Genomic DNA, 25,343 nt, shown 5'->3' with positions numbered 1-25,343 from the left:
AGAAAGTTGGCCCCAGACTTACACCTCCATTATCTCACCCATCCCAGGTGGCCCAAGCCTGATGTAGAGGCTTTTCAGCTCTATATGGAAGGCTTGAAATTACTTATATTACCACCCAGAATTGCTAAAACTAATGTTTAGGAGAACAAGTGTGGTTTAGTGGTTTGATAGCTAGAACAAGACTCCAGAAAATCATGGTTCAAATCTCTGCTCAGCCATGGAAACCCACTGGGTGCTCTTTGGCAAGTCATATTCACTCAGCCTCAAGGGAAGGCAAATGGCAAAGCTCTCCTGGATCAATCTTGCCAAGAAAAACCTATGTCAGAGTCACCATAAGTTGGAATCAATTTCAAGGCACATAGCAACAATGGCAAAGCTCAAATTTAATAGAGCATTTCTATCTTCCCTTCTCTCTGCACCATGCTGCTTGACATTCCCAGACCTTCTGTTTCACAGTATGGTATCAAATTTCTCTTCCATCTTCCCAACCATTCTCTCTCTCACACCCTCTCACTCCCTGCCTCTATATTAGGGAATATAACACACAAATACATGTAGTACCAAAGGCCAACCTATTTTGGCAGGCAACCTATTTTGGATAGATTCAGTTTTAGTCCTAGACTAAACTTATTAAAACCAATGGGAGTTCACTTAGGTGGTAATAACAAGTTCCATTCCATTTATTTTGAAATGAAAACTATTTCAAATCCTTCCCCTGTCTTTTTTTTCTCATCAGGTTCCTGCATATTTCTGTATTGCCTTATTAAGTACTATTAATTCTCAGTTCAGCCTTACTGTGCTTATATTGGGCTCTTTTACAACTTCTGGCTCACTGACCTTTTTATTCTGATTCTTTACTATCTTCTTGGTAGGAAGAACAAGACACCTTCCCTGCTTCATTTTCATATTCTTGACATCAATCACACAAACAATCTTACATTTAATAACATCTGCTGCCATTAAAAGTGCCTAAGTGTTCATTCTTCCCACTCATTATAGCTTTTCCGCCCCCCGCCCCCCCCCCCCATTGATTCATTTTCCCAGGCAAAACTGTTTTTTATTTAAGTTTTCTTCTGAAGTGTTTTGTCACAAGAAGTTGTATGCAGCTCACCCCATACATTTTGTCTACAAGAAGAACTTTATTCCTAGAAGAAGCTTGACTCTATTTGCTAAGATGTGGGCAGTATGTGCTTCACTTGAAGGAAAATATTCAAATTCAGTGGTGACAATGGTGTCGCTCCTGGGTTCTAGATGTGTTGTTGTCCATGTATACAAAATTTTGATCTACATATTGTGTACAATAAGGTAGTTAGTTGAATTTTGGACTGTATCACGTCAGTCTATTGAAGAGAAGGAGAACATATATATTCAAATATTCCCTTAGATTTTTTAAACTTCCTGTTTTATGTAGTTGCTGACCCACAGTTCCAGTACCTTTACAGTGATTTTCAAAAACTCTGCAAGAAATCGTAATTCCATTGCTGATCATATTAGCAAAGAGAAATTGCAGGGGCTGGGGAAAATACCAGTCTTGTTACATAAGGTCATGTGTGTGTCAATATACATGGCTTGGCCCCAGTCATATTAACTGGAGCAGGCTTTATCTCTGATAGTAGACCTCTTTTTGTCTCTGGAGGTCCTATATCAAGAAAAGATTAGTGGATTGAGAAAAATGCTGAAAAAGAAAGAAGGTCCACCTACATATGCCCTGTTTCACATCATAACATTTTGGAAGCAAATTAAAAATTACTAATTTTATCCTAATGTAGCTGATGTAGCTATTACAGTTTAGCTTATTTAGCAATTATCAAAGGAAATACATTATGGCAAGTATTGTGCCAAACACTGTAAGTTCTGGTTGTTTCTTCAGAAAAAGAATGCAAACGATACCACTGTGTGGCATGAATTAATTCACAGAACTACAAAGATTAAATGACAATGAATTTTGCTGGCATGTAAATAATGACACATTTCTTTCCAATATAGAAGACTGAATCAAAATGGGTCTGACAGGGCAGTTGTTATTACCTTAAAAACAAACATTTCTCCTCTGAATAAAGCCACAGTGTTAAAGTTCCCATCACAAATGTTAGGTTTACTGCCCGGAGAAGAAGGCCTATCTCCTAAAGGAGGTCTAGGAGGTCTTGAATGTCTATCATGCTTTCTTTCTGAAGTGGAATGGATTCTACGGACAGGAAGGGTTGGTAAGGGTCTGGTGGGTTCCAATGGCTCAGCAGGAGGACCTAAACAAAAAGGAAAACAGCAGGATTGGAGAGCCAAAGATAATAAGAATGAGTAAACTCATATTCAAACACAGAAAGAGCTGAGTTTGCTGGATGCAAAAAAAAATCATTGTCAGGCTTTTTGTAACATTGTATACCAATATTGTCCAATATTTGTACATTACACAGCCCATCCATTGGTCTAATTCTCTATCCATGAAGCCTCCAGTCTTTAGGTCCTCTGTATCAATTCACCACAAATGCTTAATCCATTCGCTTCTATGGCCAAACCAAAAAGCTTGCATGATCCTCAAGTACGATTTGTCCCACTATTTTGTGATCAGTGCTCTGGTGTGCTCTCTCTTGCCTTGGCTGCTTTTACTAAACTCTATTATTGGCTGTGCTAAATATAACTCCAGGTATCTGCTGGTGAATATTGATGTCTAAACTAGTCGTCTTTCTATCTTTAGAAGCTTTCCACAGATATAGGTAACTCATAATCTTTTCGTGTCTAAGAACTTTAAGGTTCAAATTCCATTCTTCTATTCTGTCACACATTTATCCCAAGGCATTCGAAATCCCTAAAATAGTCGTGTCTCCCAATAGTTTTGCATGGAATCCTTGAGGAAAAACAACAATCCCATTCCCATGATACAGAACGGACAAATTAACCCCTTCTCTAAAGGGAAGATCTCTCCTTTCCACAGTGTTCTCATAGTTATTCTTCCCTTCACTACTGTTCTGAGAGGTGGGCAACTTTCTAATGACTACGGCATGATTCCCATATCCTCAGGGGATACATTCCCAAACTTTGTGTGAATACACAAAATCACATATAATAGCAAACTCAGTTAAAAGGAAGGATTTCTTCCCAGCAAAAGCATAGAGCTGTGCTTAAGGACTTAGAAAATGCCAAGAGAAGATATATTTTGTTGGATGTGGATAAATTCTTTTGTGGATACTTGTCCTACCAATGAAAGGACTTACTCTATATGAATAAAGGGGGAAATCAAGCAAAGAATCATGAAAAACGGGACTGCTGTGAGGGAAGGAGTAGTCTTCTTGGGATTTTGGTAATTAACAGGTAAGTTTAAAATCTTAGTAAGCATTGCAATCATATCACCGGCAGCATTCATCCCAATGATACTAATAATAATAATAATGATGATGATGATGATGATGATGATGCTGATAGTGCTTTTGAAGATATAGGTGGCTGTGCTTGTTATAAGAACTAGGGAATAAATGTTTCTAATATTTGTGTAAAAATGTTCTACCTGTTGGTTATACTCACACCAGATATCCTTGTTGTGTAGATATGTATGCATTATCAGAAATAGTGTATTTTTGAAAAGAAAAAAAAGACATTTCCACACAACTGATGCAGTTATAAAGAGGTACTTCATTTACATCTTGCTCACTAACTCAGTGACCGCTGTGTATTTCTCACAGTAAATCAATGTCATCAGGAAAAGCCCAAAGGTCTCAGAAATCTTCTGAGTATGCCCTTTGTTTATGATGTATGAAGATGATGTAAAAAGGCAGCTATAGAGGCATGTGTAAATCTTGAGGCCTGTGTAAGTCTTATTCGAAGACTTGACAAATCTACAGCCTGAGCACTTACCTGAAGAAATGTATTTACCCTAAACATGTGGCTAGTAATAAAAATAGCCGAATTTTAAATTTTAATGGTACTTTTATTCTGTAATAAATATAAGTAAACCACACATCTGCATATATCTTTTAAAGCCTACATAATGGTGAAACAAAATTTAGAACAAAATGGGGATTTAAAGAAATGGCACAATCTTACCATAGATCTTCTGAATTCCTTGGAGATCATCCTGCGGTAACTTAAAGTTGTGCGTTTCCATGTACTGATAAAACGGAGCCATGATAGCACTAGGGTCATTGGAGTGCTCAAGGCCTAGTGCATGACCCAATTCATGCACTGCAACCAGAAAGAGGTCATTTCCTACAGAAATAAGACATAGAGTGGTTGCTGTCTATATCAGTACTGGGGGAAATGTAACCCTCTCAGGGATGAAAATTATAATACACATACATTCAAACCAATACGGCTACCAGTAAGAGATTATGAAAGCTTCTATTCAGCTTTTGGCACTTCTGTTTTACAAGACAGTAGAGTCTCACTTATCCAACCTTCGCTTATCCAACGTTCTGTATTATCCAATGCAGTATGCCTTTTAGCAGTCAATGTTTTTGTAGTCAAAACGATCTTGACAGACTAGAGAGATGGGCCAAAACTAACAAAATGAAGTTCAACAGGGACAAATGCAAGATACTTCACTTCGGCAGAAAAAATGGAAATCAAAGATACAGAATGGGGGACGCCTGGCTTGACAGCAGTGTGTGCGAAAAAGACCTTGGAGTCCTCGTGGACAACAAGTTAAACATGAGCCAACAATGTGATGCGGCTGCTAAAAAAGCCAATGGGATTCTGGCCTGCATCAATAGGGGAATAGCGTCTAGATCCAGGGAAGTTATGCTCCCCCTCTATTCTGCCTTGGTCAGACCACACCTGGAATACTGTGTCCAATTTTGGGCACCACAGTTGAAGGGAGATGTTGACAAGCTGGAAAGCGTCCAGAGGAGGGTGACTAAAATGATTAAGGGTCTGGAGAACAAGCCCTATGAGGAGCGGCTTAAAGAGCTGGGCATGTTTAGCCTGCAGAAGAGAAGGCTGAGAGGAGACATGATAGCCATGTACAAATATGTGAGGGGAAGTCATAGGGAAGAGGGAGCAAGCTTGTTTTCTGCTGCCCTGCAGACTAGGACACGGAACAATGGCTTCAAACTACAGGAAAGGAGATTCCACCTGAACATCAGGAAGAACTTCCTCACTGTGAGAGCTGTTCGACAGTGGAACTCTCTCCCCGGGGCCGTGGTGGAGGCTCCTTCCTTGGAGGCTTTTAAGCAGAGGCTGGATGGCCATCTGTCGGGGGTGCTTTGAATGCGATTTCCTGCTTCTTAGCAGGGGGTTGGACTAGATGGCCCATGTGGTCTCTTCCAACTCTACTATTCTATGATTCTATGAATGTTTTAATACATTGTGATGTTTTGGTGCTAAACTCATAAATACAGTAATTACCACATAACGTTACCGCATATTGAACTGCTTTTTCTGTCGATTTGTTGTAAAACATGATGTTTTAATGCTTAATTTGTAAAATCATAATGTAATTTGACATTTAATAGGCTTTTCCTTAATCCCTCCTTATTATCCAACATTTTTGCTTATCCAACATTCTGCCGGCCCGTTTATGTTGGATAAGCGAGACTCTACTGTATTAAGACAATACCAGTCACAAATATCGCACACACAAAAATAAAGTTTACTTGCAAAATACATTCTTGGACTTTCCATGGAAATGTGACGTTGTCGATAATAGTGAATCTTATTGAAATAAGCAACCTGCAGCAAAAAGGTACCATGGAATTATGATGGAGGACTTAGTAAATGCTTAGAGAAAACCTCTCTCTAGCATTTCTAGGTCATCTAGTGAGATTCTATGGTCAACTTCTGGTGGAAGCAAACCACAAAATCCTGCTTGAGGACCTAGAACAGTGGTTTTCGCATTCAACTCCCAGAAATCTTAACAGCTGGTAAACTGGCTGGGATTTCTGGGAGTTGAACGCCAAAACACCTGGGGACCCACAGGTTGATAACCACTAACCTAGAAAATAAGTGAAACTGCAGGTATTGTGCCATATATACGAGGGCCATAGATTAGATTCTGTGTTAGAAGAGACAGTATTATAACAAGAGGTGGTAAACTGCATTGTAGATATGTGTTTTGTTTTAATCTTTCAATATGTTTTTATTGCTTTAAAAATATCACATAAAGTAAATGACAGTTGCAGGGATGTAATTCTTTCCCAAGGAAGAATAAGAGTAACAATTTGAAAAAAATTGATTTTTCCACAGTAAACAGCATTCCTTTGTGGAAAATGTTCCCGTTGAAGACTTGTTCTGCACAAAATGTGCATTGTTTGCACATAAAACTGTTGGGAAACCCCCACATGGACATTTAATACAGAATAATTCCTGAACCGAGAAGATTTTTGTCAGACCAAGTTTCTTCTTGTCAGAGTTTCCAAATATTTGGGGCATTTTTGAACCATTATAAAATTATTTTTAAAATATTCTTTCTCTCCCTACCTATAATAATAATAATAATAATAATAATAATAATAATAATAATAATAATAATAATAATAACAACTTTATTTTTATACCCCGCCCCATCTCCCCAATGGGGACTCAGAGTGGCTTACATGGGGACCAAGCCCGAAAACATACAACAATAAAATGATAAAACAATTATACCAAAATATATCAAATGGGAGAGGTAGTTTCACAATAAAGTGCAAAATAGTAGTGGCAGAAAAAAACTGTAGTTGAATGGGCAGATAGTTAAACCTAATAGTTAATCGTCGAAGGCCTTTTTGAAGAGCCAGGTTTTCAGGCTCTTCCGGAAGGAGAGGAGGGTGGGGGCCTGCCTGATCTCCCTGGGGAGCGAGTTCCAAATTCGGGGGGCCATGACGGAGAAGGCCCTCTCTCTCGTCCCCACCAACCGCGACTGCGAAGGTGGTGGAAGCGAGAGGAGGGCCTCACCCGACGAGCGAAGAGAATGAGCAGGTTCATAGGGGGAGATGCGGTCTCTAAGGTAGGTGGGTCCCAAACCGTTTAGGGCTTTGTAGGTGATAACCTGCACCTTGAATTGGGCCCGGAAAGTAAACGGCAGCCAGTGGAGCTCCTTAAACAGAGGCGTTGAACACGCCCTGTAATTCGCTCCGGTTAGAAGCCTGGCTGCCGAACGTTGTACTAATTGTAGTTTCCGGGGTGTCTTCAAAGGCAGCCCCACGTAGAGCGCATTGCAATAATCCAGTCTAGAGGTAACTAAGGCATGGACCACCATGGTCAGATCAGACTTCTTGAGGCATGGTCGCAGCTGGCGCACAAGTTTTAGTTGTGCAAAGGCCCTCCCGGCCACGGCCGACACCTGAGCCTCAAGAGTCAGCCCCGAGTCCAGGAGGACCCCCAAGCTGCGGACCTGCGCCTTCAGGGGGAGTGCGACCCCGTCAAGCACAAGTTGCCAGCCAATACCCCGATCAGACGTACGATTGACCTGGAGGACCTCTGTCTTGTCAGGATTAAGTCTCAGCTTGTTCGCCCTCATCCAGGCCAACACAGCGGCCAGGCACTGGTCCAGAATCCAAGGGGCTTCCTTGGATTTTGGTGGAAAAGAGTAGTAGAGTTGGGTGTCATCCGCGTAGAGATGGCACCGCACTCCAAAACTCAGGATGACCTCGCCCAGCGGTTTCATGTAGATGTTAAAAAGCATGGGGGACAGAATAGACTCTTGCAGGACCCCACAGGTCAATGGCCAGAGGTCCGAGCAGGTGTCCCCCAGCTTCACCATCTGGGAACGGCCCTCCAGGAAGGACTGGAGCCACTGTAGAACAGTACCTCCAAGGCCCATCCCAGAGAGCCGTCCCAGAAGGATACCATGGTCGATGGTATCGAAAGCCGCTGAGATGTCCAAGAGAACCAGCAGGGTCACACACCCCCTGTCCAGTTCCCTGCGGAGGTCATCCACCAAGACGACCAAAGCCACCTCGGTACTGAAACCAGGCCTGAAGCCAGACTGCGATTGGTCCAGAAACTCCGTATCTCCCAAGAAGCCCTGGAGCTGAAAAGCGACCACCCGCTCCAAGACCTTGCCCAAAAATGGAAGGTTAGAGATTGGTCTATAATTACCTACTGAGATAATTACCATTTTCTAGATGATCAGCTTCTCCCCATTTAGTTAAAGCCCCCAGAAATTGAACTACAATCTTCAAACCTCGGTTTATGACTGCCCTTTCCTCAATACATTCCCTCAATATACTAAATTGTTTTAGTGCCTAGTTTCTTAAAATGTATTTCACATCAGGCCTGTAGTTTAAATAATGTTCTTAAGGATTTCATGCTGTTTTAATATTTATCAGCACACTTTCATGTGAAGCTAGCATATGCAATGAGAAAATAAATACATGAACATATGGACAACTTTTACATTGTTAATTTGCAATGACCAAGAAGTTCTTTTTATACATGTGAGCTCTAATGAGAAAACAGAAGGTGAAAGTACACTCATGTTATTTATTAATTCTCACTAGGGCTATCAGAAAATTTCTTGCAGTTTTACACCACAATTGCATCTGGGGTCTCAGTACATTTATTTGGGAAATCTGGTCAATAAAGGAAACACAGGCAATGGTGCATAAATCTTAGTGGAGTCCAAGAATTTGTAACTCTTACAGTTTTGAAAATTCTTGTACAAGACCTTGCCAAATGGAAGAATATCTTTGGATATGGGCTCACCTTTCCAGATTCTCTCTGCTCTTGGATAGCAAACAACCCTTTGGTAAGCAGGATTGCTTTCTGTGAGTGCACGGTAAACTTTTTTTTAAAGCTAACAGCATTTTCATTCATTCAGGCATGATCTAGCAAAGCCAAAGTCAAATATGAACAGGGCCAGCTCTCAGCTCACACTCCACCCCCTGCGTTCCACTTCCTTGCCAGCCAGTGAATTGCTCTTGTCAGCAATCTGAACTGATTCCTTAAAGCAGTTTTTGAAAAGAGATAAAGGGCCATTTGTCTCAAGAACTTGGTTGGTTGACTGTTAAAAATGTTTAAAGAATGATCCCTTTTGGCACTGAATGTTTGCCATACATGTTGGAAACTGTCCTGAGTCCCTTTGGGAAGATAGGGCGGTCTACAAATAAATTATTAGTATTAGTATTAGTAGTATCCACTGTTACTATGCCTTATAATATTTTTAAGCGGTGCTCAATGCTTTTTAAAAAAAGAAATGGTTTGCATTTTTGTAAATAAAAAAAATTAGAATAGTACAAACCAGAGACTGACAATAGCTGGGGACTCAGAGACTGCTTTGAAGGTTTATAACCCATCCACCCCTTACATACACCTAAAAATGCTAACATTTTCCCCTCATGTCCTCCACTACCAATCCTAGGTGCCATGATTTTGCCAATTAATTGCCTTATCTGGACCATTTTATATGCAGGAGATAACTTTTCTTCCAACAGAAATTTCACTTCTGGATCACTTCCTGTTAGGAAAAAGACTTCTCCTGCACTTAAAGTGGGTGAAAATTTGGGGAAATCACCCTGCCACAATCTCTGGCCAACACACATTTTGGTATCTCAAATGTTAGAACTGTTTCTGGATATATTTGACTTGCTGATTCCAAATATGGCTCCAGTTTCCCCTGATAGGCTCTAGAATTTGACATATAGAACATAAGGCATATACCAATTGCCATGAACTCATCCATAAAGAATCATGACAACCATATCTAAGAAATTAGAGTTAATATGGTCTATCCCAGCATGGGCAAACTTGGGCCCTCCAGATATTTTGGACTTCAACTCCCACAATTCCTAACAGTCTCAGGCCCTTTTCTTTCCCTCCTCAGCCGTTTAAGTCTGAGGCTGTTATGAATTGTGGGAGTTGAAGTCCAAAACATCTGGAGGGGCCAAGTTCGCCCATGCCCGGTCTATCCAATGCAATTTTTTGTGCCCTACATAACTCCAGGAACATGCCTAAAAAACAAGACACCAATATTTTTTGTTGGGACTGTGTAAACATTAGGGAAAATATGGGGGCAATTTTCCCAAGAAATTTGATAACAAAAATGGGGTTAGGCCTTGAGAGGCTTTATGGCACACTCTCCTCATTCTAGCACAGAATTTGCAAAAATGCAATCTAAAATACCTTTAAAATGCTTTTGAAATTAATATTTAAAAGTAACTAGAAAGCATTACTCTTTGCACCAATAACATTGCTTAATTCCCACTTATTACATTCCTTTTTGGATTTACATTTGTTAAAACGTTTGTTACCAATAAGGATCTTACTACAAACAGTTATGTTACTTCTAATGTTTTCTTTCCACTCTCTGCAAGATACCCATTCCTGCATTAGCATAAGGACACTGATGGATCCAAGCTAATGTCTCCCCATTTGCATACGCCTCTCTTTCATTTATTTCGCTGCTTCTTATTTAAGATTGAATAGCAATCTATTACACACATACATTGTAATATATTGCCTGGTAAATGTTTAGATATGCTGCAAATATATTATTATACGCCATCAAGGAAACCATTTTTCACACAAACTCTGCCCATTTTATGAGCTTTCAGGATCAAAGAAAGTAAAACCAAAATTAAATGGTCAATAGATTTAGTGAATTGGTGCCTCTCTCAATAAGCATATAATAGGGTGTGGGACTCTTTGTTGTCAAAACAGGAATAATGTGGTAAATAAAAATAAAACAAATATAAAGCCAGCAAGTGATAAAAAGAACATGATGTGCAGTTAGGAATAATGGCAAGTTTTTCTCTCTGTAATATAAAATGTAACCAATTTTAACAATTGTTATAACTGTTCTTTAAAGAAATTCCCAAAACAGTTAAGAATCCATTTTGTCTCAGTACTTTCATCACAGCTGAGCAATTATACTTCCCCAGCTCTTTGAAACTGCCTCCGAGGGTGGCTGATTTCACACTGTGGTATCAGCTCAATAAAGCTTATACTGGGGTTTGAAAAAATTGTATTTTTAACATAATCAGTATAATTAGAAGAGAACACTTTACGCTGAAGCTTTGTTTTAAAAATTAACCATATTTATAGCACAAGCATTAGGCTAAAACACAGTTTTGCACAGAACTCTGCAAAATATGAAGCAATCAGAATTGGGGTGGGGGCACCATTGCAAATATGTTCAGGCCCAGACTGAGGGCCCATCCAGACAGTACCTACAACACGGGGCTTCCAGTGTTAAAAAGGGGCTGGCTACATGACATTAGCGTTAAGTGCGAGCTGATTCACTACAAAGGAGAAAAAATGGGAATTTAAAAGTTCCCTTTTTATCCCTATTTCAGCCAGAAAAGGTGTATATTCCGGCTCAAATATGTATATCCCAACGCTCACCAAAAACACGTGATTTCCTTCCCTCTCCCCTGCAGAGACTGCTCCAGCACATATCTGCTTTTAAAAAGCCCAAAATAGTTGATCAGCTGATTGGGCTGTCAAGGGGACACACAGCTGATTTAAAGGCAGCATGAACAGAGAGCAATTAGAACTCTCTGAAACCCTTTATTTTAAACTGTGTAATATTAAACAGAGCTTGAATAAACAATTAGGAAAAAGGAGAAATCTGGCTGAAGTTTAAAAAAATTAGCTCTATTATGTGTTGAACCTCATATGCACACATGCAAATCTGCTTCTATTTATATTAAGATATTAACATGTGCGCATATACAATTCATTGCATAATGGATTTTTTAAACAATCCGCCAGTGTACCTTGTCTGCCCCCATCTTGTTCTGATACAGAGGAGGCCTGTGAGGATGGCAGGGAAAGAAATCCCGAGACCTACAGGTCTGTGTGGGGACATGTTCTCAGGTCCCAGGTTTGTTTGTCCTCCCTCTTAAACCCGCGTTTTCATGCTGTCTGGAAGTGCCCAGAAAAAATTATTTTGCCTATCATTCTATGTACAGTAGTCAAGTGAAACTGAGTCTGCTTGTCTCTTCTATTAGTTATTCCTGCCTCAAAGGCCTTTGAATGCAGTTGGATATATAGTACATGTCTAAGATATAACTGGGTAGACCAGGCATGGGCAAACGTCAGCCCTCCAGGTATTTTGGACTTCAACACTCACAATTCTTGGCCTCAGGCCCCTTCCTTTTCCCCCTCAGCTGCTTAAGCAGCTGAGGGGGAAAAGGAAGAGACCTGAGGCCAGGAATTGTGGGAGTTGAAGTCCAAAACACCTGGAGGGCTGACATCTGCCCATGCCTGGGGTAGACACTGAGCTTTTGCATATATTCCACCTTAACTGCTGTGACTGCATCCTATAGAATTTTGGGGTTGGATAAACATGATGTTAAATCAAGAAGTATAATTTTTAATATAATAGTAAGATCTATTCCTTCCACTGTTGAAAAATCCGTTTTTTTCAGTGCTTGTAACCTGCCTCGAGCCACAAGGGGAGGTGGGTAAAAAATAATATTAATATTATCATTACTATAAATTTTTAAATTCTCAAACCTTGACATGTTTTCAAGTGACAAATTTAGCACAACATGTAATTTGACTTAACATTAAATGCATTTGAAACATTTCATGAGACAGCTATCGAGCACTTGCTGATCATGTGTTTTTATGTAGAATCTCAACAAATATGACATCTATTTTATCCTATATGAATCCATATGTCAGGTCTGCCTTCAAGGGATAACTAATTTCAAGACTGCTTTTTCACATTGCAGGTTTAACACCCAGTTTTGGGAAAAGCAAAGTTCCTGTCAACTACAGGTACTAACAGTATTTGGACCAATTCCCACAGGAAATTCCTGAATGTGTGTGATGACATCTGTTCTGAAAGATTGCTGAATGAAAATTCATTTTAAAGTTACTGTTTAAAGATAACACTTGAAATCTTACCATCATGGTTAGAATTTCCCAGCGTCCACGGCTCATCCGAGTCAAAATGGGTATCACCTCCTATTCCTGGGCCAGGAAAATAAGCATGGGCTAGAAATCCACCCTCCCCATCAAAAGGTGAACTGTCGCCATGAAAACCAGAAGCAAAAAAAATCATTATATCGGCTTCTTTTCTGTCACTTTTAATTTCATGGTAAGGAACTTCTTCAAAGGTGAGTGGAGTGACCCGCTGCCAGACATCAAATGCTTGCCGGATAGCTTTCCTTGTATCAAGCTCTCCAACCTTCGGGGTGTAGTTGTGGACACTGTATGGAGGGGAAGACAAAAATTTTAGTCTCTGATATTAACAAGCTCACTCCAGGTTTTGCAGAACTAAATAGTTGCAGAACTAAATATTAAGCACTGCAGTTTCTTTTGAGAGTTTTCAAGAAAGCCTGAGCCTGAGGTTTCTTCTGTCTTCCTCCTATCACAATGAACCATGATTTATTGCAACATGACAATATAATCAATGAGCTAAATTCTGAGAATCAAGTTCATACAAATCATCTCATGTAAAGTTGTTGTTGATAAAATGACAGCTCATGTTTTGATTTTTCCATCAATAATTATTTTTCAGATAGGCACATCTATTCAGGATAGAAACCAGAATTCTTTTTTATGGCCAATATAGGAAAGAATAAAAGATTTTCCTTTCTTTGTTAGAGGATGTAACCAATTTTTAAATTTCATGTTTCATGCTTTCTTCTAAATTACCAATTAAAATATAATACAAAAGTGCCAACCACTAGGGGGAAGCATGACCACTGGGATCCCACAAATTTCCCCTTATGTACCTAATGGTTTCAGCTTTAGACTATAGCCCTGGAGAACATGGTTCAAATCCCTGCTTGGCCATGGAAGCCCACCGAATGACTTTGGGGTGAAGAGTCAGATAAACTGCTTCAAATAAATATTCAAAACACACAATAGGTAATATATATGCCTCAAAGTAGCTACCAAAAGTTCAGTTAAAACATGAGGCAATTTTTAATCCCACAAATAATTATTTGCCTGGAGAAAAAAATGAGGCAATCAAGAGAGAATGTTTTCCTCTTTATACAGTAGACCCCTGGACTTGCTGCAATTTGGATCCACGTCCCACTGTGGATACCAAATTTATTGTTTCTCAAATCCCACGATATAAATGGTAAAATCATATTCCTTATACAATACAAAATGGCAACATAAAGATTTGCTCTTTCATTTTTCCCCCATGAATATTTTCAGTCTGTGGATAGTTGAATCTATGGATAGTCAAATAGATACAGAGAGCTGATTGTGCACTGATCCAACCATCTCAGATGTGAACTGGGCTTCCAGGATCAGACCACAGCTAAATACTTTGGGTTTTCATCTTAATTGGATTGCCTTAAAATTTACTACAGTAGAGTCTTGCTTATCCAACATAAACGGGCTGGCAGAACATTGGATAAGCGAAAATGTTGGATAATAAGGAGGAATTAAGGAAAAGCCTATTAAATGTCAAATTACATTATGATTTTACAAATCAAGCACCAAAACATCATGTTTTACAATAAATCAACATAAAAATAAGTTCAGTACGTTATGTAGTGATTACTGTATTTACGAATTTAGCACCAAAACATTGCAATGTATTAAAAACACTGACTACAAAAACATTGATTACTAAAAGGCAGACTGTGTTGGTTAATCAAGAAAGTTGAATAAGCGAAGGCTGGATAAGTGAGACTCTACTGTAGTATGAGAGAGGCATTTTCCTCCTCCTCCCCTTTATTCATACACCCCTCCTCTTCCTCGCCTTTGTATAAGCTGAAAAGTTCATAGAACCATAGAGTTGGAAGAAATCACATGGGCCATCCAGTCCAACTCCCTGCCATTCAAAGTATTTCTGATAGATGGCAATTCATCTTTTTAAAAGCCTTCAAGTAAGAAGCCTCCACTACACACTGAGGCAAAGAGTTCAGGAAGTTCTTTCAAATGTTCAGGTGGAATCTCCTTTCCTGGTTCTATTCTTTCTTCATAGGAAAACTGCTCTAGCCTACTGATCATCTTGGTTTGTTTCTTTTCTTTCTTTCTTTCATTTTTAATTTTTTTTACATTCCAACAATTAACAAAATTTTTGCGATGCATGTCTTATTTCAATATACATAATACCAAAAGTAACTAATGCTTAAATGACATTTTAAACGATCCTTTGGAATGTATCACACACACCCCTCCCTTCCCCCCGTTCCCCCCTCCCCCCCCAGAACAGCAATTCAATATATTATCATTGTATCATTTTAACCGTGTGGAACGCCTGGTTCAAGGTGGTGTATCTTTCGTCTCCATCTATTTTGTCAATTCGGACTGACCATTTCCTGAACCAGTCTTGTTCTTTTAGGCTATTTGTATATTTTCTTTTCCTTTGATTAATGAAATCATTAATTATATATTCTGATATATAAGACCACCAAGTTTCTACGTCCCATTTTCTCATCCCTCCATCCTCGGGCTATCGTGGCTTGTATTGCGGCTGTCATATATTTTAGAATCTCAGTCCAATTATTATCGTCCATTACCTTTATTGTGACGGACATAACTCTGGTTTTGTCCCATATTAATTCTTTCCCTATTATTTCTTCCATTTCTTTTCTTATTTTACTATAAAAGATTTGAATTTTTCTACAGTCCCACCACATGTGGGAGAATGAATCTATTCCCCCACATTTGTGCCAACATTTGTTCTAGGTATTTCCCGTTATATGAGCTAATTGGAGGGGGGTTCTATACCATTTTGAGATTATTTTCCTTTGTGTTTCTTTGATCCTTATATGATTAATTTTATGAATATTATTGATCCAAGACCCGATTAGTTTCTCAGTAAAGTTTTTTTCCTGTTTCCAGTTCTCTATAAGCGTTGCTTTCGTATTACAAGTTAAGGTAATTAGTTCATCATACCATAGCCCAGTCATTCCTTTATCTATTTCTAATTTCCTTCTAATCGTTCTATCCAGGGGAGTTTCACCTGCTTCTCTTCTTTTCATGGCCTAGGCTTTACTGGACAGACATAACCATGCTATCCAGTTCCCTTGGCCATATTTATATTTTATTTTATCCCACTTTAATATTTCTCCATTGGGGTCCATAAGGTCCCCAATCCTTTTAATACCATTTTCCTTCAGTGCCTTAATTATATTCCTAAATGTCTTGTCCTTATTTTCTAATGTTTCTAAAGAAAGGGTCAATTTTATTTATTTGTAATTTAGTTTGCCATTTTTTCCAGATTGACAACATTGTTAAGCAAGGGCCTGCTTTTATATTCTTTAGGTCTTTTCTATCTATTCTGTCTCCCACTGACGTTCCCTTTTGCCAATTATTTGCTTCCTTTTCTACTTGCACCTACTTTTTTTTACCCTTCCAATTCGAATTCTAGTAACTTCGCTAGTTGACTTGCCTGCTAGTATATTCCCAACGAGGGAGCCCCCCATCTACCCAATTCTTGTTTACTATAATATAGGAAGTTAGCAATTCTGTTTTTGTTTCCTCCCACTACCCATTTTTTTGAAAGAGTTATCCCATTTCTTCAACGAATTGATAGGGATATTCACCAAGAGGGTTTGGAATAAGAATAAGAACTTGGGCAAGATCTTCATCTTGTAAATTTTTAGCCTTGTGGAGATATCTCAAAACTTCTTTCCCCATGAAATGATTTATTTTGTTCATATTTTTCCATAAATGATTGTAGTTCATTGGTATAATATTATTAATATTTTTTGGTATATCTACTCCCAGGAATTTCATCTTCTTATTCCCCAGTTTTATTCCCATGATGTTTTGAACCTTCTTAAGTTCTTCCCATGTTAGATTTTTATGTAGAATCTCTGATTTCCCTAAATTAATTGTGAGGCCCGAAGTATTACCAAAATCCTTGACTGTTCTGACTATTGATTGTAGTGACTCCTCCACCTCCCCTAAAATTATCATAACATCATCAGCATATAGATTAATCTTGATGACTTCCTTGCCCACCTTATAACCTTTAATAGTTGGGTTGTTCCTTACTGAATTTGCTAAGGGTTCAATGGCCAATGAGAATAGGCCTGGGGAAAGGGGGCATCCCTGTTTAGTTCCCCTGTTAATGCTTATCTGTCTAGTTTGTTCCCCGTTAACTGAAATGGTAACTTTGTTTTCACTATATACAGTAGAGTCTCACTTATCCAAGCTAAACGGGCCGGCAGAAGCTTGGATAAGCGAATATCTTGAATAATAAGGAGGGATAAAGGAAAAGCCTATTAAACATCAGATTAGGTTATGATTTTACAAATTAAGCACCAAAACATCATGTTATACAACAAAATTGACAGAAAAAGTAGTTCAATGCGCAGTAATGTTATGTTGTAATTACTGTATTTACGACTTTAGCACCAAATATCACGATATATTGAAAACATTGACTACAAAAATGGCTTGGATAATCCAGAGGCTTGGATAAGTGACTCTACTGTAGTTCTTTTATTACCTTACATACCCCCCCCCCCCCATATTGCTTTCCTCACAGAGTCTGTTCAAATATTTGTGGTCTAATGAATCAAATGCTTTGCAAAAGTCCAATTTTAGTATAAGTACTTTAGATTTTTTTTCTGTGGCATGATTCAGAATATTCAGAATATTCCTTATAGGGTCCTCTAATTTCTTGTTTTTTTATGAATCCATATTGATCTTTGTGAATTATCTCTGGGATTATATCCTTCAGTCCATTAGCTAATATTTTAGTGGATATTTTGTAATCCACATTGCATAGGGATATTGGTCTATACGAGTTAGGATCCGTTTCATCCTCATTTGGCTTTAAGATTGTGAGAATTTCAGAGAGTTTCCAAGAATTTGGTACAACTTGTTTCCCCCATTATTTCATTAAAGAGTATAAATAGGTTGGGAGCAAATTCGTCTTTGAATATTTTATAGAAGTTTGTTGTAAATCCATCTGGCCCAGGTGATATATTTGTTTTTAGGTTTTCTATTTTTTCAATTTCTGATTTAGTTATTGTAGTATTTAGAATAGATTCTGACTGTTTATTTATAGTTTTTCCCAAGAGGCCAATTCGTTTGGTTAAGTCTTTACCTTTGTAAAGTTTTCATAATAACTAGCCATAATCTCCCTAATGTCCTTATCTGTAGCTCTCAGATGTCCTCTATCATCTTTCAGCTTAAGTATTCTGTCTCTAACTTGTTTTGATTTTAGGACTCTGGCCAGCCTCTTCGAATTATTAATTCAGTTTATTTGATAATCGTTTTTAATCCATAGGTATTTTTTGTGGTCTCTATTTTATCTAAGTTGTCCAGTTGTTGTTTTTTCTCTTTCCATTTTGTTTTATTCTCGACTGATGCGATTTTTTGAAAATGAAGGAATGCATCTTCAACCTTTGATCTTAATTTCTGAACTGTATTCTTTTCTTTTCTATTGATTCCTATTTCCAATGAAATACAAGTACCCCTTATGGTTGCTTTAAAAGCATCCCATAAGAACTCTTATTTTATTTGTGAATGTCTGTTAAATCGAAAGAATTCTTGAATCTGCTGTTTAATTACCTGTTTATCCTTTTCGTTAAAGGTTACCTTTGGGTTGAAAATCCATTTCCTTGGGGACTTTCTTATTGGGATTCCTAATTTTAACAGGACAAACCACAGGTTAATCAACACCGGATGATTGTCTTCCATATTTGGTGTCTTGGGGGTGGGTTCTTAGGTGGTTGAAGAGATCTATTCTTGATCTGCATGTTCTCCCGCAGTGAGGACATCGGTTTCCAGGTGGAAGGTGGTCCCGGTCAGGGTTGGCTTGACGCTCCTTCCTCTTGGTACGTTTCTCCTTTAAGCCCTCCATTCGTACTTCTTCGAACTCCGCAGCACTGCTGGTCACAGCTGACCTCCAATTAGAGCGCTCAAGGGCCGGGGCTTCCCAGTTCTCAGTGTCTATGCCACAGTTTTTAAGATTGGCTTTAAGCCCATCTTTAAATCTCTTTTCCTGCCCACCAACATTACGTTTCCCATTCTTAAGTTTGGAGTAGAGGAGCTGCTTTGGGAGACGATGATCGGGCATTTGGATAACATGACCAGTCCAGCAGAGTTGATGGCATAGGAGCATCGCTTCAATGCTGGTGGTCTTTGCTTCTTCCAGCACGCTGACATTTGTCCACCTGTCTTCCCAAGAGATTTGCAGGATTTTTCTGAGGCAATGCTGATGAAAACGCTCTAGGAGTTGAGTGTGAGTCTGTAGACCGTCCACGTTTCACAGGCGTATAGCAGGGTTGGGAGGACAATGGCTTTATAAACAAACACCTTGCTAACTCTATGGATGTCCCAGTCATCAAACATTCTCTGCTTCATTCTGAAAAATGCTGCACTTGCAGAGCTCAGGCGGTGTTGTATTTCAGTGTCGATGTTGACTTTTGTGGAGAGGTGGCTGCCAAGGTAGCGGAAATGGTCAACATTTTCTAATGTTACACCATTAAGCTGTATTCCTGGCATTGCAGAGGGATTAGCTGGTGCCTGTTGGAAGAGCACTTTGGTTTTCTCGATGTTCAATGAGAGGCCGAGATTCTCGTATGCTTCTGCAAAGGTGTTTAGAGTGGCTTGTAGGTCTTCTTCTGAGTACGCACAGACTACGTTGTCATCGGCATATTGGAGTTCTATAATAGATATTGTGGTGACCTTGGTTTTGGCTTTCAGTCTGCTGAGGTTAAACAGCTTGCCATCTGTCCGATAGATGATTTCCACTCTGGTGGGAAGCTTCCCATCAACAAGGTAAAGTATCATAGCGATGAAGATGGAAAATAAGGTGGGGGCAATAACACATCCCTGCTTGACACCTGATCCCACCTTAAATGGGTCACTTTGGGAGCCGTTGCTGTCTAAGACTGTTGCCATCATGTCATCATGGAGGAGCCAAAGGATGTGCACAAATTTGTCAGGGCACCCGATTTTTTTGGAGGATGGTCCAGAGAGCGCTGCGATTCACTGTGTCGAATGCCTTTGCAAAGTCAATGAATGCCATGTACAGAGGTTGGTTTTGTTCCCTGCATTTTTCTTGGAGCTGTCGTGCAGTGAAGATCATGTCCACTGTTCCTCTGGAGGGGTGGAAGCCATTCTGGGATTCTGGGAGGGTGTCTTCTGAGACAGGAAGAAGGCGGTTTGCAAGGATTCTTGTGAGGATTTTCCCAGAGGAGGTTAGAAGGGAAATGCCACGATAGTTCCCGCAGTCTGTTCTATCCCCTTTCTTGAAAAGGGTGAAAAGAGTGATGATGGTGGCATCCTTGAAGTCTGCTGGGATTTTCTCGGTCACCCACACTTTTTCAGTCTTCTGGTGGAGTTGTTGTATCAGCTCAGGTCCACCCTCTTTGAAGATTTCAGCAGGGATCCCATCAAGTCCACTGGCTTTGTTGTTTTTTTTTTTGTTTTTTTTGGCTGATGGCATTGCTGACTTCTTCCAAACTAGGCAGTGCTGCAAGCTCATCCCTAGTTTGTTGTTGTGGGATTTGTGAGAGAACCTCTTCGGCCACATTGGAGCTGCGATTCAGAAGGTTCTGATAGTGCTCTTTCCAACGTAGTGCAATTGATATTTTGTCCTTCAGAAGTTTGGTTTTGATGAGCGTAGAGGCTGTATGCCATGGTTTCTTGGTCCATAGATTATCTTTGTGGCTTTGAAAAATCCCTGAGCATCATGGGTGTCTGCAAAGTGTTGGATTTCTTCAGCCTTCTTTGTCCACCAGATGTTCTTGAGTTCTCTGGTCCTTCTTTGGACCTCAGCTTTTGCACTGGCATAGATCTTTTTCTTAGCAGCTAAGAAAAACATGATCCTTAAATCTTAATCAATAATGATAGTATCTCAAATATCTTTAAAATCTGTGAATTCATCAAAGTTTTTACCAGATGACAATTATTTCACACCAATACTGTGTTCATAATTGCTGTGGCCACATCACAATTTACCTAGTGAACAGTCTTCTGGAGATGTGGTTCTTCATTCTTAACCGAGCTAGTTCTTGAATCACAGGAATGCAGTTTACCCTCAGGACTGTACTCAAAGCCTTAGAAGCCATGGACATAGCCTTCGAGGCTCCACAGAAGTAATCATAATAAAGTTCTTAATTTAGAATCCAGAGTTTCTACATACTTTTAACAACCCAATATTCTTTAATCTGCATGCCTGAACGACCCTTCATGATGTAATCTCTGGTCATGGTGAAGCTAGGGAAAATGGGGTTGAACTTACAATTTAGCAGTGATAGAGAAGGGACAAAGCAAATTAACATTAACATTGTTCTCTCTGCTAGACATAATTTGTAGATTGTAGCTAAAACTAATATAATGTATCAGCAAATATGGATTATTTATTGTGGATACCTATTTTATTTGGCTGCACCATTTTTTTCATATATAATTTTTATTAACAAGAAAAGAATATTTTCAATACATAAAAAGTGGGGGAACAATATGAAATATAGAAAAGTAGGAAAGAAAAGAGGAAAGCACCATTTTGTGGATATGTCCACAGGATTCTTGGAAATGACCAATGCAGGGGTTCACAGTTTGTATAATAGTCAACCCTGTGTTGTAAGTTTACTGAATGAGTAAAGGTACAACTACCGTGTTTCCCCGAAAATAAGACAGTGTCTTATATTAATTTTTGCTCCCAAAGGTATGCTAGGTCTTATTTTCAGGGGCTGTCTTATTTTTCCATGAAGAATTCACATTTATTGTTGAACAAAAAAAAAGAACATTTATTATATACTGTACAGTAGTTGTCATCACAAACCAACATAACCGGACAAACTGTGAATCCTATCAAGAATTTCTTGTTACTACCATTATTTCCATGTACAACTGATATGTACATTCACCAATTCTGCGTGCTCTGGTGTTCTGATTGGCAGGCGCCAGGCATGCTTCCAAACAAAAACCTTGCTAGGTCTTACTTTTGGGGGAGGTCTTATATTTAGCAATTCATTGGATCCCAGAAGGGCAGTTGGTTCTCGCAGAAGCAGAGGAAGCAGGAGGACATTTTTGCTCCCTGGCTTCAGGTAGGATTTGGCTAAGATTTGGCTAAGATTTTAAACTGAGTTTGGGCTTGGCTCCTGTGGTCAAAGTCTAACTGTTGTGTGACTGTTGTGTTGAAAGAGAGCCAGGTACTTAAGTTGATTGACAGCAGGCATTGTCCCCTGTTAATTGAGTTTCTGGGAAAGCTTTATTTGCCAGTGTGAGTTTCTGCCAGAGCCTGATCCCAGAAGGGCAGTTGGTTCTCGCAGAAGCAGAGGAAGCAGGAGGACATTTTTGCTCCCTGGCTTCAGGTAGGATTTGGCTAAGATTTGGCTAAGATTTTAAACTGAGTTTGGGCTTGGCTCCTGTGGTCAAAGTCTAACTGTTGTGTGACTGTTGTGTTGAAAGAGAGCCAGGTACTTAAGTTGATTGACAGCAGGCATTGTCCCCTGTTAATTGAGTTTCTGGGAAAGCTTTATTTGCCAGTGTGAGTTTCTGCCAGAGCCTGATCCCAGAAGGGCAGTTGGTTCTCGCAGAAGCAGAGGAAGCAGGAGGACATTTTTGCTCCCTGGCTTCAGGTAGGATTTGGCTAAGATTTGGCTAAGATTTTAAACTGAGTTTGGGCTTGGCTCCTGTGGTCAAAGTCTAACTGTTGTGTGACTGTTGTGTTGAAAGAGAGCCAGGTACTTAAGTTGATTGACAGCAGGCATTGTCCCCTGTTAATTGAGTTTCTGGGAAAGCTTTATTTGCCAGTGTGAGTTTCTGCCAGAGCCTGATCCCAGAAGGGCAGTTGGTTCTCGCAGAAGCAGAGGAAGCAGGAGGACATTTTTGCTCCCTGGCTTCAGGTAGGATTTGGCTAAGATTTTAAACTGAGTTTGGGCTTGGCTCCTGTGGTCAAAGTCTAACTGTTGTGTGACTGTTGTGTTGAAAGAGAGCCAGGTACTTAAGTTGATTGACAGCAGGCATTGTCCCCTGTTAATTGAGTTTCTGGGAAAGCTTTATTTGCCAGTGTGAGTTTCTGCCAGAGCCTGATCCCAGAAGGGCAGTTGGTTCTCGCAGAAGCAGAGGAAGCAGGAGGACATTTTTGCTCCCTGGCTTCAGGTAGGATTTGGCTAAGATTTGGCTAAGATTTTAAACTGAGTTTGGGCTTGGCTCCTGTGGTCAAAGTCTAACTGTTGTGTGACTGTTGTGTTGAAAGAGAGCCAGGTACTTAAGTTGATTGACAGCAGGCATTGTCCCCTGTTAATTGAGTTTCTGGGAAAGCTTTATTTGCCAGTGTGAGTTTCTGCCAGAGCCTGATCCCAGAAGGGCAGTTGGTTCTCGCAGAAGCAGAGGAAGCAGGAGGACATTTTTGCTCCCTGGCTTCAGGTAGGATTTGGCTAAGATTTGGCTAAGATTTTAAACTGAGTTTGGGCTTGGCTCCTGTGGTCAAAGTCTAACTGTTGTGTGACTGTTGTGTTGAAAGAGAGCCAGGTACTTAAGTTGATTGACAGCAGGCATTGTCCCCTGTTAATTGAGTTTCTGGGAAAGCTTTATTTGCCAGTGTGAGTTTCTGCCAGAGCCTGGTCCCAGAAGGGCAGTTGGTTCTCGCAGAAGCAGAGGAAGCAGGAGGACATTTTTGCTCCCTGGCTTCAGGTAGGATTTGGCTAAGATTTGGCTAAGATTTTAAACTGAGTTTGGGCTTGGCTCCTGTGGTCAAAGTCTAACTGTTGTGTGACTGTTGTGTTGAAAGAGAGCCAGGTACTTAAGTTGATTGACAGCAGGCATTGTCCCCTGTTAATTGAGTTTCTGGGAAAGCTTTATTTGCCAGTGTGAGTTTCTGCCAGAGCCTGATCCCAGAAGGGCAGTTGGTTCTCGCAGAAGCAGAGGAAGCAGGAGGACATTTTTGCTCCCTGGCTTCAGGTAGGATTTGGCTAAGATTTGGCTAAGATTTTAAACTGAGTTTGGGCTTGGCTCCTGTGGTCAAAGTCTAACTGTTGTGTGACTGTTGTGTTGAAAGAGAGCCAGGTACTTAAGTTGATTGACAGCAGGCATTGTCCCCTGTTAATTGAGTTTCTGGGAAAGCTTTATTTGCCAGTGTGAGTTTCTGCCAGAGCCTGATCCCAGAAGGGCAGTTGGTTCTCGCAGAAGCAGAGGAAGCAGGAGGACATTTTTGCTCCCTGGCTTCAGGTAGGATTTGGCTAAGATTTGGCTAAGATTTTAAACTGAGTTTGGGCTTGGCTCCTGTGGTCAAAGTCTAACTGTTGTGTGACTGTTGTGTTGAAAGAGAGCCAGGTACTTAAGTTGATTGACAGCAGGCATTGTCCCCTGTTAATTGAGTTTCTGGGAAAGCTTTATTTGCCAGTGTGAGTTTCTGCCAGAGCCTGATCCCAGAAGGGCAGTTGGTTCTCGCAGAAGCAGAGGAAGCAGGAGGACATTTTTGCTCCCTGGCTTCAGGTAGGATTTGGCTAAGATTTGGCTAAGATTTTAAACTGAGTTTGGGCTTGGCTCCTGTGGTCAAAGTCTAACTGTTGTGTGACTGTTGTGTTGAAAGAGAGCCAGGTACTTAAGTTGATTGACAGCAGGCATTGTCCCCTGTTAATTGAGTTTCTGGGAAAGCTTTATTTGCCAGTGTGAGTTTCTGCCAGAGCCTGATCCCAGAAGGGCAGTTGGTTCTCGCAGAAGCAGAGGAAGCAGGAGGACATTTTTGCTCCCTGGCTTCAGGTAGGATTTGGCTAAGATTTGGCTAAGATTTTAAACTGAGTTTGGGCTTGGCTCCTGTGGTCAAAGTCTAACTGTTGTGTGACTGTTGTGTTGAAAGAGAGCCAGGTACTTAAGTTGATTGACAGCAGGCATTGTCCCCTGTTAATTGAGTTTCTGGGAAAGCTTTATTTGCCAGTGTGAGTTTCTGCCAGAGCCTGATCCCAGAAGGGCAGTTGGTTCTCGCAGAAGCAGAGGAAGCAGGAGGACATTTTTGCTCCCTGGCTTCAGGTAGGATTTGGCTAAGATTTGGCTAAGATTTTAAACTGAGTTTGGGCTTGGCTCCTGTGGTCAAAGTCTAACTGTTGTGTGACTGTTGTGTTGAAAGAGAGCCAGGTACTTAAGTTGATTGACAGCAGGCATTGTCCCCTGTTAATTGAGTTTCTGGGAAAGCTTTATTTGCCAGTGTGAGTTTCTGCCAGAGCCTGATCCCAGAAGGGCAGTTGGTTCTCGCAGAAGCAGAGGAAGCAGGAGGACATTTTTGCTCCCTGGCTTCAGGTAGGATTTGGCTAAGATTTGGCTAAGATTTTAAACTGAGTTTGGGCTTGGCTCCTGTGGTCAAAGTCTAACTGTTGTGTGACTGTTGTGTTGAAAGAGAGCCAGGTACTTAAGTTGATTGACAGCAGGCATTGTCCCCTGTTAATTGAGTTTCTGGGAAAGCTTTATTTGCCAGTGTGAGTTTCTGCCAGAGCCTGATCCCAGAAGGGCAGTTGGTTCTCGCAGAAGCAGAGGAAGCAGGAGGACATTTTTGCTCCCTGGCTTCAGGTAGGATTTGGCTAAGATTTGGCTAAGATTTTAAACTGAGT

The 25,343-nt window shown here is 40.2% G+C and overlaps 1 protein-coding gene across 2 annotated transcripts in view; it reads right to left on the bottom strand.

Moving 5' to 3' along the window:
• The window catches only part of mmp24 (matrix metallopeptidase 24), a 58,731-nt gene that overhangs the window by 3,512 nt on the left and 29,876 nt on the right, over window positions 1-25,343 (bottom strand). For both annotated transcript variants that reach the window (XM_003220530.4, XM_008109937.3), the window contains 3 exons: window positions 12,763-13,067; window positions 4,036-4,197; window positions 2,029-2,243 (listed from right to left, as the gene is read on the bottom strand). In XM_003220530.4, coding sequence (XP_003220578.2) covers window positions 2,029-2,243; window positions 4,036-4,197; window positions 12,763-13,067 — 682 coding nt within the window. The remainder of the gene's footprint in view (window positions 1-2,028; window positions 2,244-4,035; window positions 4,198-12,762; window positions 13,068-25,343) is intronic.

Source organism: Anolis carolinensis, chromosome 4, assembly GCF_035594765.1.
Source record: "Anolis carolinensis isolate JA03-04 chromosome 4, rAnoCar3.1.pri, whole genome shotgun sequence".
NCBI lineage: Eukaryota > Metazoa > Chordata > Lepidosauria > Squamata > Dactyloidae > Anolis > Anolis carolinensis.
The sequence above is the reverse complement of the archived record's forward strand: the minus strand, read 5'-3'. Positions and strand labels throughout refer to the sequence as shown.